We start from the raw sequence: 18,692 nt of genomic DNA, 5'->3' as shown, positions 1-18,692 counted from the left end.
CTGGCTTGATATGGGGATCAGACACCCAGTACCCATAGGACTCAGCTAAGTCCTGGAGCTGCGGCATGCTGAAATTCCATGTCAACAGAGCCTAAACACCACCATCCCCATGTAGTGGCCATTCTCAGGTACTGCAGCTCAAATCTCTTTCACTTTAGTGGGACAGGGCTGCAATTAGAGAACATATCCAAATAAAGTGAATTGCATGTGCAGGGTGATGTGGCTGCAACATGAAAGATACAGCAATAACCTTAGTAGTGCTGAGAAATACATAAACATTGAACATGGGCGTTATGGCCAGCACGGTGGCTCTGTGGTTAGCACTGCAGTCCTGGGTTCAAACCCCACCAAGGACAACATCTGCAAGGAGTTTGTTCTGTCTGTTTGCTTCGGGATCTCCAGTTTCCTCCTACACTCTAAAAACATACTGATAGGGACTGTAGATTGTGAGCCCCAATGGGGACAGCGTGATGTCTGTAAAGCACTGTGGAATTAATAACGTTATATAAATGAGTAAAATAAATGTTAATTTGTTATTTATAAAATATAGTATAATGAAAATGTGAGATTCTTGCCGTGCAATTTTATCGCATGGAGTCCGTCTGGCCTGGGAAAGTGATTTCTTCAGATGGGCCCTTGCACTAAACGCTCGCATCACTTAGATCTACAGTAGGTCTTCCAAATGGACCGGACTTGGGGAATGTAGAACGCAGATATCATTCTTTCTCATTAAGCCTTGGACAGATGGGAGGTTTGCATGGCAGTCACACCCCAAAATGTACTGTACAATGCAAAAGACGAAATTAGCAAGTTGTTGATTTAATAAGGATTGTGCTGCCTGAAACAAGTTGTAATCACTAGGCAGTCTACAGAGGAAAAATGGCATCCACGTGAGCCACATACAGTGGTTACATGTGCTGATTCTCAGCTGGCAGCTGCTCCTTGGGTGTACCTGGTTGGATAGGGTAACTAAGAATAGTATTTATAACCTTAATATGAAACTTAAGATTCTTCTGACCTAGTACATAAGAGCAGCTTGGGAAAAAAGGATCCCTCGTTGTGGTTGTGTAACCGGCCAGCTTTTTAGCTTTTATATAGAGTATAATGCCTCCACCTAATGTCTTTATACCTGATTATTATAGTGTATATCATATAATTTTTCTTTATTTTTGTCTACAGTTACCTAATTATTGTTCCTTATAATCCTAACCGTTTACTGTTCAGCTTCACAATATTCATTGTCGTGCCGATCAGATTCGTATGCCTTTCTATTAGGACATTTCTAAACCTTTATCTTTTCTTTTTTTTTGCTTTTAGTGTCTGACATAAAAATGGGTGATTCTTGCGATAATCAAGATGTGTGCCAGTCAGAGGAGGGGAGCAGCATTGCTGAGGAGTCTATGTTCAGTATGGCGGACATGTTCTTGCTATCACTCATCGTTGGCTTGCTGACTTACTGGTTCTTTTTCCGCAAGAAGAAAGAAGAGCCAATTGAGTTTAAAGTTCAGACCACTGTGTAAGTGTTAGGGTTTCTTCCATGTTTGGTATAGAAGCACTCCAATGAATGTTTTGTGTTTTTGTGTGTATATGTTTCTGTAGGTAAGTCTGCAGCATACCCTCAAGTCTGTACACATTTCTTTCTGCTGCAAGTGATTAAGGTTTTGTGAAGTTGCATCTACATATGTTATACTGCACGTTGTTGGGTACTTCCGATGCTGAGTCCACACTGAAAATATGCAAATTGTCACGTATGAACATAGACTAAAATGGATTTTTGATTTTGAACAATACTTTTTACATAATGATCTCACAGTTTGCTTTATCTTTGCCGATAAGCGTCAAATTTCGCATTTGAAGGGCTCCTATGGAAGTGACCTAATCGGAAATTGGATCTTATGCCCATTGAATAGATGCATTTAAATTTTTTTGGGGTTTACCTCTGATTAACCTGCACTTATTAAATTCGGAAATTTGCTAAATCTGATAGTCTGTATTGGTTCACAAATGGCTTTTAAACCTTCAGTGTAAGGTACTCAAGTCTTTAACTGCTTCCTAACATGGGACATGCTATTAAATGAATTTTGTCAGCAGGTTTTTGCTATGTAATTTGAAGACCGCATGAGGTAGGGGTTGAAGCACAGATTTCAGCAATGCCTCTCTTATCCAGCTCTGTGGTTTTGTTTGCTTGCAATGATTGGTTTAGCACCAGGAGCTTATCATTGCTGTGACTCCTGATCCAGCAACGCCCCCTCCTGCGATGGGCACCTCACTGTCTATAGACATTATATATACAGAGCCTAGTGTGGGTGGGGTTAACTTTCCCAGCTCTGCTTCATTGCTAAATCTAAAAACTCTGTGTTAAAACAGCAGCACCCAGTAATCTAAGTGATACATCGTTGGATTCAGCTCCTCTTTGCCTACATCAGGCTGTTCTCAGATGAGGTAGAAAAAACCTGCTGATAGATTCCCTTTAAGTCTTATAACCATATTATACAGCCAGAACTTGCCACTAACGGCAGTGACAAGAGATGGACTTTGATCACTGTTGTTTAACTATTTAAATACCACTGTCAATCTATGACAGCGGCATTTAAATCACTGTGGTGGTGCCGGAAGCGCCCATTGCAGAGTTCCGATATGAATCTATTGCAGCCGATTGGCCTGCTGAAATCCTCTGTTGCCACCATTTTTGTAATCCAGTGAAGCCCAGTCATAAGGGACATTCATTTTCATTATATGTCACGGGTGCGTCAAGTGACAGTCACCCTGCAGTTGGTTGCAGGAGATCTCTTCGTTTGGCATTACGGACAACTTTTTAGAAGCTGTATCTCTAGGACCCTGCAGCTACCTTCCTCTGGCTGATAACACCCTGGCCTGAGTGTATAAATACCTGCTGTGCCAGAGGGAGGTGCCGGCGATATTCATTACTCCTTATGAAGGCTTGAGCAGGAGCAGTACTTCTTCCTCTCTGGTGCTAGAGGACGTGTGCGCATTTGTCTGGAGTTGACTAAAGCTAAGCAAATTTTTTTTTTTTTTTTTTTGTCCCCTCTTGTTGTCTTTAGTGTTCAGTGGGGATCGACTAGTGCTCATCCTGCTCCCTTCCCTAGCCTGAGCCTAATGTCAGGAAAAGGCGGGGTGAGGTACGCTTGCGGCGATTAGTGAAGAACCAATAATGTAAGATTAGTGGAGACAGGGTGACACTCGATCAGCCTAGGAGGTCTCCACTCCCCCCTTTCCATCTTCCCGTTGTGTTGCACTTTAGTCTTTCTCACACCTTGCGTGACATTATATGCTGAAATACTGAAGTATATAAAACAAGCAAACAAACGAGAGCAGGTTCAAGTAAAAAAAATAAAATAAAAATTAAGTAAAAAAAAGTTTTTAAGAAATAAAAATAAACATAAAAATTTTAATCGCCTGCCTTTTCTTGACTTTTACAAATAAGGATATTGAAAAAAGAAAACACATTTGGTATTGCCACACTCAAAGGTCCAAGCTATGAATATTTAAAATTTTACAAAATTATTTAACCCACATGGTGAATACTGTAAAACAAACCAACAAAAACCCTGAAATGCTACAATTTCCATTTTTTTGGATTGCTTCACCTCCTCTAAAATTTTAATAAAAAGCAATCAAAACATTCTATGTACCCCAAAATCATATCAATAAAAACTACGGGCTTTCATTATTGCATCAGAGCGCAAGTCCATGGATTAGCCATAAATGTATGTTAAGTTTTGTCAACCCATTCAGCATATCATTTATACTGTATAGGGAGTGATGTAAAACCAAAATCCCCCATATTTGCACTACTAGAGATGAGCGGATCACTTCACTCAACCCCTGTTCATGGTTCAAGTCAGTGCTCTCTGACTGTGGAGAGGAGCTGCATGAATTTCCTTACCTTAAGAGATCCCAGACTCTCTTTCTGGTTAGCCGTGCTGATGAAATTTAAGCGGTAAACCGCACAACTTATGTCACGCTCGGTTGGCAAATCAAGCATCACGCTCAAACTCAGAAGCTCAGGAAATTCGAGTAGCTCTTGTCATAGGGCACAGATCTAAACCGCGGACTTGGCTTGCACGAAGAAATCCGCTCATCTCTAGCAGTCACGTGATATAGTGACTGAAAGACCTGAAAAAAAGCAAAGGAACCAGCTCACCCATGCTCTAGGTGTTTTGAAACACGGAATCCAAGGGACCACTTGTGAATAAACTAAGTAAAGAAGAACCAGCTTCATAAAACTCTAAATTTATTCAACAAAATTTAATACAGCTATAAAAATCGATTCATGATGTTATAGAAACAGCAGCGCATTTCGAATGCTCACAATGCGTTCTTTGTTAGAGTTGCGCATGAAGTGGCTGTGAAAACATTTAGGGTATGTACGCACTTTGAGTATTTGATTGCAGAAATTTTTGCAAGGTTTCTGCATCTTTGGCAGCAAAAAAGGCACGTTTTTTCCTGCTTTTTTGTACAGCAATGACTGCTTTTTGGAGCTAAATAAAGATATTTGAAAATATAAACGTGGGACATCATTTTAACATTGGATTACTGTCGGACCTGCGGTGAGTATATTGGGTTAATTTAAATGATTAAAGGATGTTTTATTTCAAATAAAGCGTTTTATTCTCGGTGTGTCTGTTTATTTCTTTACTTACAGGTTTAGTAGTGAGGGTGTCTGGCTGACACCTCTAAATTATTAAACCTAGGGCTTGGTGACAGCGAGTCCTAATCCCATTAGTCCTAATCCCATTAGTCCTAATCCCATTAGTCCTAATCCCATTAGTCCTAATCCCATTAGTCCTAATCCCATTAGTCCTAATCCCATTCAAATATGAAGTGCCATTTCTTGGGCAGCTGAGGGCTGGTATTTTTAGCTGAGGAAGGGGCAATTAAGCCAACATGTCCCCTGGCTAGTATTAACAGCTCACGGCTGTTTGATTAGCCTATGGGTACGTCCCCACGATCAGGAACCAACTGCGCTTTGGATGCAGCGTATTTTCGCTGCACCCAAGGTGTTGTGTTCTAATGCTGCACTTGTTTTGTCAGTACATGCGGAACTACCGCATATAATGGCATTTCATGCAGTCAAAATCTGCAGCGTCTCCGCTACAGAAATTGACATGCTGCGGGTGAGTTTATGCAGCATCAAAAACAAGCACACTGGGCATGGGATTTCTGTATAAATGAAATGCAATGAATAATTAAATTAAAAAAAAATTGCGTGGACTCCCGCATCATTTTCATAACCAGCAGAGGGAAAGCTAACCACTGGGAGCTGATATTACTAGTCAGGGAAGGGGCAATTAGCCCAAAAAAATGTTCCCTGGCTATCAATAACAGCCCACAGCTGTTTTCTTAGCGTTTACTGGCTAGATTACAAGGGGACCCCAGAAAAAAATTTATACAGGGTCCCCTTATAATATCTAACCACCAAAGGCTAAACAGACAGCTGTGAGCTGATATCAATAGTCAGGGAAGGGGCCATGGATACTGGCTCCTTTGGAGGCTAATAATATCAGCCCTCAGCGGCCCCAGAAATGGTTCATCAATAAGATGCGCCAATTCTGGCACTTAACCTCGCTCTGCCCTGGTGCGGTGGCAAGTGGTGTAATAGGGTTGGGGTTCATGTCAGCCTTGTATTGGCAGCTGACATGAAGCCCAGGTTAGTAATGGAGAGGCGTAATATTAGACATCCCCATTGCGAACTCCATAATAAAGGTTTTTAAATAAACACACGGCCTGAAAAAATCTTTTATTTGAATTAAAACTCCACACAATTTTAATCATTTATTTAAAAATAAAAAAACACACCTAACTCCTAATCCCTTGAAGTCATTGTCCCCTGTGAAAAACAGAAAATTAAAAGCAACCTTATACTTGCCTAACACCTAATCCATTTAAACCCATTGTCACCTGTAAAAACACAAAAATAAAAAAAGTATCCCTCACCTGTCCGTTGTGATGACATAATTAAGAGTGTCCCACGGCGATTGGATTATTTGTAGCGCAATCAAATCAGCAGTCTCTGATGTGACTGCTCTACATAACAGCCAGCTGACACAGGAGTGTAATCGCTCCTGTGTCGGTGTATAGCGCTGAGCTGCCGCGAGGGAGGTCACATGAGTTCATCAGCTGATGAGCTCCGGTGATCTCACTTACTGCACCACCGCTGCGTGAGTGAGATCATCCTTTTGTGAGCAGTGTTCCTGCGGCTCCTGCACACCTGACCCACCTAATGTGCTGGCCAGAGCTCCAGAAATCAAGCAAGCCAGGTCTGGCACAGATGGGTCTGGCTTTAAAGGGTTTCTTTTTAAGGGACTAAAAATGAAATATGCCAGAAGTGGCCAGAAGGTACAAATAACTATATACTAATTGTACTTAGTTTCTCTTTCTCATTCACACTTAACTTTCATTATGCTTACATATGCCCTTACTGTTCTTGCCCCACTAATCCTCACTCTCCTTCGCTATCCAGAAACCCAGGCACCCTCTACCCAAATCATCATCTCTCCTTCCCTCTTACCTCAACACCTGACCTCATTTACAGACATGCGCCTCAACCTCAGATCGATCCTACCAAAGCATAAAACAAGTCGGACACTCACCTTCTCCCACCTGCTCTCCCTCTCTCTGCTTCTCCTCACTGCTGGCGACATATCTCCCAATCCTGGACCCCCACAGCGTGCACCTTCGACCAATTCCCCCATCTATCGCATCAAACCAACTGCAAACTACCGCAACCTCTCTAACGCAAAACCGGTCCCCCTGACGCCCACCCCCCTGCTACCTCTCTCTGGAGCACTCTGGAATGCCCGCTCTGTCTGCAACAAGCTCCATTTTGTCCACAACCTCTATACCTCTCGTCATCTCTCCTTCCTGAGCATCACAGAGACATAGCTGACACCCTCCGACACTGCCTCCCCTGCTGCGCTGTGTTACGGTCGCTTGCACTTAACCCACACTCCACACCCTGGTAACAGACATGGTAGAGGAGTGGCTCTTCTCCTTTCTACCAACTGCACCTTTAGCCCTGTCCCATCTCTACCCTCCCTTATTCTCCCTTCTTTTGAAATCCACTCTGTCCGCATCTACTCTCCCTCCAACCTCCAAGTGGCTGTCATATACTGACCTCCGGGCCACTTGGCTTCTTTACTTTCTCTCTGCTGATATTACCACAATCATCATGAGCGATTTCAACATCCCCACTGACACTCGCCAGTCAGCAGCATCCAAACTCCTGTTGCTTACTTCATCCTTTGGACCTACTCAGTGGTCCTCCTCAGCCACCCACACAGACGGACACACACTAGACCTCATCTTTACCCGACTCTGCTTCCTATCTGACCATCTACTCACTTTCTCATCCCTGTCCTCCTCACCGGTCACCCATGTCCAGCAACTGGCACATCCCCGCAGAAACCTTGCACATCTAGACACCCACACACTCTCTAACTCTATTCTACCACTGACATCCATATCTTCACTTCATGACACAGACAGCGCTACTGCTGTCTACACTGCCACTCTCGCATCAGCTATTGACTCGTTGCGCTCTGCCATGCATAAAAGGGGCGACCGAGTATACAGGCAACCCTGGCACAACAACCTCGCTAAACAGCTTCAACAAGCGTCCAGGGTTGCGGAGCGGCGTTGGGAGAAAACACATTCGCAAGATGACTTCACTGCATTCAAACAAGCAACACTCGCATTCAAATCAGTACTCACCTCTACTAAACAGGCCTACTTCACAACCCTCATATCTTCCCTATGCTAAAACCCTAAACAGCTATTCAACATTTTTAACTCTCACCTCCGCCCTCCACTGCCCCATCCGACCTCCGTCATCTCTACTGAGGAGTTTGCCACACACTTCAAAAACAAGATTGACCAAACAGGGCAAGTCTTTACTGTCTGACCACCACAACATCTTTGTTTTCCACACCATTGCCCTACCCCGATAACCTCCCTTCCTAATATCACGGAAAGAGACCTTAATCGTCTCCTCTTCAAATCACACCTCACCACATGTGCACTCGACCCTATCCCACCTCCTCCCCAACCTCACCCTCATCCCATCCCTCACCCATCTTTTCGACCTATCACTATCTTCTGAATCTTTCCCCGCCGCCTTCAAACATGCCACAATCACGCCCATCCTCCAAAAATCCATCCCTCGAGCCAACCGCCTTGTCCAGCTATCGCCCCATATCGCTGCTGCCATTTGCCTCCAAACTCCTTAAGCAACACGTTTCCTCCCACTTCTCATCTAACTCTCTCTTCGACAACTGACAATCCGGCTTCTGCCCCCACCATTACACCGAAACTGCCCTTACCAAAATCACCAATGACTTACAGCAAAAGCTGACAGACAATTCTCTGTACTCCTTCTTATTGACCTGTCCTATTACACCGAAACTGCCCTTACCAAAATCACCAATGACTTACAGCAAAAGCTGACAGACAATTCTCTGTACTCCTTATTGACCTGTCCTCTGCTTTCGATACAGTTGACCACTGCCTCTTACTACAGATCCTTTGGCGTCAAAGACCTTGCCCTATCTCTTGGATCTTCTCCTACCTTTCTAACTGCACATTTAGCGTCTCCCACTACCTCCTCACCCTGCCCCCTCTCTGTTGGAGTCCATCAAGGCTCTGTCCTAGGACTCCTACTCTTCTTAATCTATACCCTTTGCCTGGGACAGCTCATAAAATCCCATGGCTTCCAGTACCATCTGTACGCTGATGCCACCCAGATCTACCTCTCTGGCCCAGATGTCACCTTTCTGCTGTCCAGAATCCCAGCATGTCTAGCTGCCATATCCTCCTTCTTCTCCTCCCGCTACCTCAAGCTCAATGTGGACAAAACTGAACTCATTATCTTTCCCCCATCTCTCATATCTTCCCACCTGATCTTTCTATCACAATAAATGACATCACTCTTTCCCCTGTACCGACAATCCGCTGCCTAGGAGTAACCCTTGACTCTGCCCTGTCCTTCAAACCCCACACCCAAGCTCTCGCCACCTCCTGTCGCCTTCAGCTCAAAAATATTTCCAGAATTTGTCCTTTCCTCAACCTTCAATCTACTAAACTGCTTGTGCATGCCCTCATCATCTCCCGCCTCGACTACTGCAACATCCTCCTCTGTGGCCTACCTGCTAGCACTCTTGCACCCCTCCAGTCCATCCTTAACTCTGCTGCGTGACTGGTCCATCTCTCGCCTTGCTACTTCTCTGCTACCCCCCCCCCCCTTTGCAAATCCCTTCACTGGCTCCCATTTCCCCAGCGTATCCAGTTCAAACTACTAATCTCCCGATATATTCTCTCACGTAATCTCCGGTCCTCCCAAGACCACCTTCTCTCCTCCACACTTATTCGTTCCTTACGCAATCGCCTTCAAGATTTCTCCCGAATATCCCCCATCGTATGGAATTCTATGCCTCAACACGTCTGGTTATCTGCCACACTTGGATCCTTCAGGCGGAACCTTGAAAACCCATCTCTTCAAACAAGTTTACAGCCTGCCATGACCTTGCTGCCACCTCAACAACACCAGAGCTACTGCAACCCCTCAACCTACTGTCTCCTTCCCCATCATCCTGTAGAATGTAAGCCCGCAAGGGCAGAGTCCTCTTTCCTCCTTACCAGTCTATTATTGTTAGTTTGTTTACTGTAAGTGATATCTGTATTTGGTATGTAACCCCTTAAGTACAGCGCCATGGAATCAATGGCACTATAATAATAATAATATAATATTATTATTATGATGTTAATCAGCTGATGAACTCGTGTGACCTCTTTCACGGCATCTCAGCACTTTACACTGCGGAAGCGATCACGCTCCTCTCATTGTATCGCTGGCTGCGTAATAGAGCAGTCGCATCTCTGGATGTGACTGCTCTATAAATTATCTGATCGCCGCTGGACACTTATGGATTACCTGGATTACGGTTGACAGGTGAAGAATATGATGTTTTATTATTTTTGATTTTTTTACAGGTGACTGTAAAATTTGACTGACTCAATTGAAGTCAATGGGTGAAAAACGCGGCAAAAAACGCACAAAGAATTGACATGCTGCAGATTTAAACACACTGCAAATACTCAAAGGAAAATTACTGATCATGTGCACAGCACTTCAGGATTCTCATTAGCTGGCAGAAGGATTACCTAGCATTTTTGGCCCAGTTCCGCTTGGAAAAAATGCACCAAACATGCACCGTGTGCACTTAGCCGTAACTGGCCAGACGCTTTCTGAATTTTTATTGGCGTCTGGCCATTTAAATGTTTTCACAGCCACTTCATGTGCAGCTCTGACAAAGAACGCAGTGTGTGCGTTGGAAACGCGTTGCTGTTTCTATAACAACATCATGGATCAATTTTTATAGCTTTATTACATTTTTTATTTTTTTTTAATAAATTTGGAATTGGATGAAGCTGGAACGCCCTTACTTTGTTTATTCACTGAAAGACATGGTGCTGCGATCGGAGGAATAGCACCGGTCCTGGAGGTAAGCAGATGGGATTTAAGGGTGAGTACACATGTAGAAGTTACATTTATTTCAGACTGATAACTTGCGTGCCAAGTATTCTGCTAAAACTGCTTTTTCACTGCTCAAATGTGCATTTTTTGGCCATTGTTGCCTCTAGTTGTGCACTTAGCTTTTACAGAATATGCCAGAAATGCTGCCGCTGTGATCCTCCCCTATCGCCTGGATGGCTGTCAACCAATTCTGCCGCACTGCATTCTCCATTTGCTTCAGTAGAAATGTGACTGCACATACATGCAGCCAGTTTTCATTGAAATGTATGGAGTATGTGTTAGCAGGAAATTTGTGAAGACATATCGGCTAATATTTTGCATGTAGCTGTAGAGTGGACCTCCAGAATTCATGTTACTGATGGACCTTATGCCCCCCGATCTGACACAGGACTGTAGTAGACGAAACTGGTGCAGAATTCTGCCAGTAATTAGTTCTCTCATGTTTGTGGTTTTTAACATCTGGATTTGCAAAACTGTCCCGAAACCTTGTCTTTTAAGATAGTTCATACAAGCATGTCTTTGGTTATCCCTTCCTGCAATTGTTTGCCAGCGTCTGTCTTCTGTAGGTAATCCTAATGAGGATCTTATAAGATGTTTACGGTTGCTCATTAGTAGACATCGTTAGTCTTCCTGATATTATTAGGATCCTCAGGGGCTCTTGATAGGTTGTTACGCACAGATTTTTGAGAAAATAGCCTATGACACATAATATTGGGCCATTTCCTTACTCTAGTTCCCCTCAGCCTGTCTCCAATATACTCTCTGCACAGCATAGGCCACTTACAACAGGTTTTTGCTAATATTACAGAGCAGAGTCTGACAGTGCCGACAGAAGAACCATGTGCGTTTAAAATCTAAACCAAGAATCCAAGTGCTGGTCATATTTTTTTTTTTTTGTGCCAGTTGCCAACTACATGGATCTGTCTGCGGTGCCAAGTGATGGTAGGACGTGCCTGGAGGTCATTGCTGCGCAAAAGTATCTGCAGATGCCAAGAAGTCTCCTGTGAGCCACATGTGAATCTCCTGCCATTAATTGGCTAACATTGTAGTAGAGAATATTCTTATGTTGGATCAAAAGCTAATTGCGAAATGGTAAATGTGTGTCTCCGGCTTGAGTATGGACCATGATGCACACCTCGTCCGCAGGTCTCCTGGCCAGAACTCTACACCTTCATCAGGAGCCCAACTGCTGATCTGTGTATCATGGGCCATACTCGGATTGCGAAACGCAGATGAGCGAGTCCAATGCACACGAGAAGTTTTAGACATGTGTGAACCTGCCGAGTTTTTGAAAATGACAGGTCATGCGGTTATCTTTTTCTGTTGTGTATTTTTTTTGCCGTTTTTGGTTGTTGGATTTTTTTACATTTTGTAGTGAATAGAATAACAAGTAGCTTCCAATCCGCTTGCTGTGTTCTGTCTTTTGAGCTTCTTTTAACCACTTCAGTTTTCCAAGGGTCAAACAGGTTTAAAAGAAGCTGAAAAGTCTAAACCTAAGAGCAGCAAGTCTTTTTTACATTGCACTGCATAGGTTCTTTCTTTTTAGCGTTATTTTAGCCATGATACAGGGCGTAACCGCTTGATAAAGACGTCGTGTGCACATACTATAACAATGCCAAACTTGTGGCCTGGCCAGCTCTCCTGACATGTCTGTTTTAGTAAATGCTTGCATTCCTCGCGAAATACCCAATCTGGAGAATCTGTGTTGTTCACTTCCTGTTAATAATGTATTAATACATTTGCAACTGGGTGTTACCATTTCCCTTGTCAAAGGGGTGTGTCCTTATAGTTTGATACTGTCAGGACTAATTGGTCAGATTCTGATCTGTAGAGACACACCCCCTACTGGTAACGCCCAGATGTCAATCTTTTTATACTTATGTAGGAAAAAAAAACAGGAACAGGACAGCTTAGAAATATTGGAAAAGCTGCTCCAGAATTGTTGTTTTATGTGTGATAGAGGTATTTACTAACCAGGTGTTATTTGAGATGATGGTCATTCCAGTCAGTCCTATTCAGTGTGAATAATGCCCTGCCAGGCTAACGCCATTCAGCACAATGCTGGCTTGCAGTAACGTAGAATGGCAAATCTGAAGCTAGACTGCTGATTATCAATCTATTCTCTTCTCCCAGCTAGCTAGCTGCCATTGTGTGTACCTGCATCTCTGGTGTTTCTGGGCTGTAGAGGTACTTGTGTTACAGAGACATGTCCACAGATCTGGCGTGTTGGCTTTCCTGCTGAGCACAACTGCTTAAGATGTTTGTGTAAGGGGTTCCTTCTGGGTGAGGAGGCCCAGTGGGGAAGGTTCAGATGTGAACTTCTGAGCAGAATGGGATAAATGTCTCACAAAAGGCAGCTCATGTTACAGGATGTGGGAATGCTAATGCTGGCTTTACAAAGCTTTCATATGCAGTTTCTAGTGCGGCCTTAACGGTCCCTTACCTCATGAAATCGTTTGATAATCCAGATTGTTACGCAACGTCTTTACGTTTCTTTTCACATTAAATTTGTCTTTGTGGAAGGTGAATGAATGCGGAAAACTGATTACCGCAAGATTAGTACTGATTCAAGTGGCAGACTGGTACAATTCTATGGGAAAAGTTTTATTTTGCACCTGGACCAATAAATAAGTATCTCTAATCTTCCCCCTCGTAGAGATTTTATTACTCAGCCATGTGGCTAAACATGTAAAATGTTTAGGTCATATTAGAATTGGTCTGATATTAGTACTAGTCACCTGATAGATGGTTAATTTCCTATGGTATCCTTTTTATAGTGATAGGGCTTCGTTCACATTGTGTTCTCAGTGTATATTTGCAGTGTGTTCCTGCATTATATGTATCCTTAATCCCTCATTCATCAGAGGGAGTCCATCGGAGTTGGTTTGGCCTCCATTGGACTGCTATACATTTTATTTTATTTATATATTTTACTTATTTTATATAGCGCCATTAATTCCACAGCGCTTTACATGCATTATCATCACTGTCTCCAGTGGGGCTCACAATCTACATTCCCTATCAGTATGTCTTTGGAATGTGGGGGAGAACCCGGAGGTAACCCACTCAGATGTTGTCCTTGGTGGGATACATCCACAACCTTTTGCTGTATGAAATAACGCAGTATGAGAGCTCTTGCCCACCCCCCCACAGATTATGGTAAGAAGAGCCACAAGTGCTCAGATAACTGCTCTTCTCTGTGGAGATTGGAGACCGGCTTAATAGAAGGTACTTCTGCTCCTTTTATTTTAGCAAATGGTGAGGGTCTCGGAATTATGGCACAACTTTTTTGAAATGACAAATTTTTAACGCTGTGTAAATTGGTACACAGGGAGATCTTCCATATATTTTTATTCAAAACGTATTTGACAGGGAAGAGATTAGTGCACTTAGAGAACCTGTCACCAGGTCGAAAGTGGCCAATTTTTGCTATTTATTCTCACTGCTTTTCAATTTTTATATAGTATTTACCAAGGGAGCGTTACTCTCAGAATTCTCTGGGGCTGTGTCTAGGCTGCTCTACATTGTTATTATTATTATTATTATTATTAAAAATAATAATAATAATATTATTACCTTGTGAGCAAAGCCCCCTAGGAAAAGACCTAAAGGATTAGCACTAAACAAAAAGAACCAGATCTCTGGAACCGTATGGCAGATTTAAAAAGTACCCAGTTTTAATTTTTATTTCATAAATCAATAGTACACATGAAAATAAGCAACTTTGTTATAGATCTTATAGAAATCCGCTTTTTTCTCCACCTCAACTCATCTTTCGTTCTCAAAACAGATTTTCCCATTACTGAGAAAGGTGACAGTTGGTGCTTTTAAAATTCTACGGAGAGGCAGGTGATGGAGACATTCTACTGCAAGTTTTCCTGAAAGTTTTTCATAGAACTTTGAGCACCTACTGTCATCTTCTATCTCAGGAATCAGAAATTTCTATCTTGACTGAAGACAGATTTTACGTTTTAAATTTGAGAATGAATCCATTAGGAGAAAATTTTCTCTAATAAGATATATTGCAAAGTTTCCTCACATTTAGACCCCTTTTATATAGCCGAATTTGATTTCGTGTTGTGGATCAGTATTTGCATGTTATCTTTGAGTTTTGGATCTGGTCCTGTTCTTGGCTTACAAATACTGACGCTAAATACTAAAAGTGGCGTAAAGCGGGGAAATCCTTTCTAAATGAAAGCCTCTGGCAACATCCCATCTCTCTTTTGACACACAGCTTCTAAGGCGACTTGAACACTATCTACTGGATTACAAGCATCTTCTGACCTGTATGTGGTCTGGAGGATATTCTATGTAACCTAATGCTTTGTCAGATTGTAACGTGCACAGTTGACTAAGGCTGAAACCAACCGTCCATGTATGGACCACAAGGCCATATATGGTCAGTTTGGACATTGTGGTCCATACATGTGTTTCCATCCTAACAGTGAGTGCCTCAGTACCATTCGATCTCGCACATCCTAAATATTTATAAATAAAATAATCTACAGAGTACAGATATTAAAGCCTTGGTCGCTTGTGGAAATTTATGGGAAGTTGTAAGATGTAGAGGCTCCTCAATTCCCAGAGCCTCTTCCAATCACTGCCAGACCTTGAGTGCATTCTCTCCTCAAGTATTTGAACTCTGTCTATTTTGCCAAATATTTTATGTATTCAATCGCCTCTTAAAAAGTTGAACTGCTAGGGGTCAGTGACATGACACACTCAGGCTTTCTTTGAAGGCTTTCCACTGGCAATTGTTTAGAACTTTTATGGAAGTCACTACTTTAGCGCACCTCTAGTTGTTCCAGCCAGTCCTAACGTTAGGGTGTAAAGTCGGAAAATAGTGTGTAAGAGGAGGATCCCGTCTGTGATACAAAACAGTTTCCTGGGAAACTAAATGGTGGCGGAAGGAAGGGGAGTGTGGGTTTTCTTGTTCCACACAGATAAAGAGCAAGAAGAGGAAGAAAGGAGGAGGGGTGAAGAGGGAGCTGAGAAGCAGTGGTTCTTGGGATCTTTCATTCTCCCTTCCCATTCTTTTTTTCATTCTTGCCAGATGTGAGGGATTCTTTTGCTTTTCCTTTTTTTTTCCCCTCCTGTTTCTTTTGTGCCGCCAGAGTGGCTTTTAAGAAGTATTTCTCTGGAGGGGAGCCCTCGGAAATCAAGTAAATGGCTGTAACAACATTTACTTCTTGTAATCGTAATCTGTTATAATTTTTCCGGACCGAGCTGAGAATGAAGCAACGTCTGCATTGTCGTGTACCGGCATCTGGGAGTTTAATGCCTTTAATCTAGCCTGTCCCGAGAAGTACACTAAAGACTCTTTAAGGATGGGATGCTTCAGCTCTGTCCCACAAGAGGATGTCATTGTAATGGGGTGAGTAAGGAGAGTGTTGGGGAGTGTGCAGAGAAGGCAACAATACCAAGGAGAAAGTTGTAGTGAAACAGGTTTTCTTGGTTTTGTTTCCATTTGAACTTGCTGCTCGTGAGAACTTCAGGCTCATGTTTCGCCTCTTTGGAATTTGAGCTCTGACATGCTCTGTCACCTCGCTCCCCTTTTATGTAAGGTTTTGCTTTTATAACTGATCAGTTTGGTGTGTCTGCTACTTCTGAAATTGTTTTGTAAACGCATTCCTAGAAGATCTATAGGAAAATGGCGTATAAGTCTGGTGTATCAAGTTCAGCCTATATTTCCATTAGGTGAAGGCTAAAACACGGGAACTGTGATTACAACTATGCAACATTCCTTGTGTTTTGAGATCATCAAAGGCTGAGTCAAATATGTTCCTTGTCTGTCTTGTTCACACTTGCCACATTTTGGTTTCTCAATCCATTTGCTGGTGGTAAGTCAAATTGTGAAGAATTGGTAAACCATGGAATTCAAAAGTGGCAGAACTTGTCTTGCCCAATGACAGTCCTCGATACTTGGAAGCCTATGTTGTTCATAGAAATAGGAAGGAAATAATTGACGATAGCACACGTATGTAGTTGATTTCACATTAACCACATTTCTATGTGACTTAATCATCGTTCTTATTACCGTATATTACAACATAAGTTTTTTTTTTTTTTTGGACCATGTCAAGTCAATGCATTTTGTAGCCCAGGTTATATTACCATAAATTGCCACAAATTCTTGTAATGGCCAAATATTTTATTTGCAGAACATCTAGTACGCGAGAAAGTAGCTTTGTGGAAAAGATGAAGAAGACGGTAAGTGATCTATAACTCTTTGAATGGTTGTTGAAAGTGGACTATTCACGTTGGCCAAAAAAAGATGGCTTATGTTAACAGTGGTTTAACCACAAAATGTTTTTTGAGAAATTCAACCATAGGTTTTTATTCGGTACCAAAAGTGGATCCAGCAAAAAGGAAACGTAGAAGTTATTTCTTTGTATTTCCAATTCCTTTTGAATACAGTCCTGACTTTGGATAAAAAAAGTGAATATTCCGGTCATCATAGACCATAACGGATATTAAATGCCCTTTTAGCCAGAAAAGTAGTAGACCTTTTGTTATAACAAGTATAATTTAGACTATATCTTAGTATCAGGAGTGGGTGAGGAAGTGAGGAGAACATACAGATAGCCCTAAATATAGTTGCTGGGTAATATAAATGCATGATTTGTGATATTTAGTGATCATGGAAGCTGATATTTACCAGACCCTGTTTCTAATCCCATTGAGAAATGCTGTAGTCTGCAGCTTCCCAGCCAGATATAGCTTCCTTCAGGCATTAGTACTTAGCTTTCAGCTGAATGGTAAGTGGAGATAAGATAAGATAGACCAAGAAGTCACTTTTTAAGACTTTCTTCACACACTTTTTTTCTTTGCTTTTTATAAATTTTTGTGCACTTTTTCAGTCTTCTAGAGTTGGTATCTGTTATGGGTGACACAGTGATTGCTATAAATGTACTGACTTCGACCTGAAAATAAAAATAATAATTCTCTCAAGATCAGACTATTTTACTGCAGTAAATTTGTTATTCCCAGTTTGTCAATTGGTTTACATGAGCTGATTATGGAAAGTCAGTGTGGGGAAAAACATGAGTTGAAAGTTTGACTTCCTGACCCCTTAGCCCTGTTGTTGTTTTTTGTATTTTGCATTGAACATGCACTCGTTCTTTATTTTGTTTAATTTCTGCTATTTGTGAAAAATGTATGATAAAAATACCAGAGAAAACGCCATACAAGGAGCATGCTTTGCTTGAGTATGCCACAAAGCAATAGATACAGGGACTTAGGTAAAATAATAATATATGTAGATTGAAGTAACATCTGGCCGCAGTGTTTTTGGCCAATAAAAGCATAGAAAATCAGCACTTTTTACTCCTAAACCGGCTATGTATGTGAACCAGACTAACAATTGGAAAAAGTAACATCTCATTGCCTATTCATGGATCAACACGATAACACGTGTGGGTTTGATATAGAAAAGTAATATATATATATTTTTTTATATTTATGTATGCAGGGGCCCACTACCACCTCCAAAGCAGGTGGAATTGTGCATTATGATGAGCTATTGGACTGTAAATGGCCCATATACTGTTATTGCACAGAGGCCCTCTCCTGACTGTCCGCCAGTGTACGTATGTATGTGAATATATTATATATTTGATTTTTTATTCATTTTTTTTTTTTTTAGGGCAAAAATATTGTAGTATTCTATGGATCGCAGACAGGAACTGGCGAAGAGTTTGCTAATCGGCTCGCTAAGGATGCTCACCGTTATGGTATGCGTGGTATGGCGGCTGACCCGGAAGAATTTGAAATGGTGAGTGTAGTGTTCACATGCTTCAGCGCATGCATTGCTGCGAATTTATGGCCTATCAAAATCATTATAGGGGAGGGGTCTATAAGGGAGAAGAACTGTATGTTAAACAAATGTTCTCGTAGCGGAGTACAAAGGATTCCTTTTAAAGCTCTATACTAGCGCCATGGTAAAGCATTTGCTCATGCTGTGTAGGTTATACTACCACAATTTATAATGGAGCTGAACTAAAAAAGCAGCCAAGTAGCATGATTTGAAGAAGATAAAAACCACAAAATTACTGAATATAGTGACATACATATCAAGTTTGAGCTCCTGACGGGCAGATGCTTTATAATGTATTTGAAAACCTGGGAGACCCTTTTAACT

At 41.9% G+C, this 18,692-nt stretch overlaps 1 protein-coding gene across 2 annotated transcripts in view; it reads left to right on the top strand.

Annotated features, from left to right (window-relative positions):
- POR (cytochrome p450 oxidoreductase) overlaps nt 1–18,692 on the top strand; it is a 75,676-nt gene that overhangs the window by 30,253 nt on the left and 26,731 nt on the right. Inside the window, exons 2-4 of one of the 2 annotated variants that reach the window (XM_073665445.1) lie at nt 1,318–1,516; nt 16,714–16,762; nt 18,198–18,326. In XM_073665445.1, coding sequence (XP_073521546.1) covers nt 1,332–1,516; nt 16,714–16,762; nt 18,198–18,326 — 363 coding nt within the window. In that variant the 5' untranslated portion in view covers nt 1,318–1,331. Of the gene's footprint in view, nt 1–1,317; nt 1,517–15,637; nt 15,927–16,713; nt 16,763–18,197; nt 18,327–18,692 lie in introns of those variants that run through there. The other variant, XM_073665446.1, reaches the window with a different exon arrangement.

Source organism: Phyllobates terribilis, unplaced genomic scaffold, assembly GCF_046119375.1.
Source record: "Phyllobates terribilis strain yellow unplaced genomic scaffold, ASM4611937v1 Scaffold_2__4_contigs__length_985480577, whole genome shotgun sequence".
Lineage (NCBI taxonomy): Eukaryota > Metazoa > Chordata > Amphibia > Anura > Dendrobatidae > Phyllobates > Phyllobates terribilis.
The sequence above is the reverse complement of the archived record's forward strand: the minus strand, read 5'-3'. Positions and strand labels throughout refer to the sequence as shown.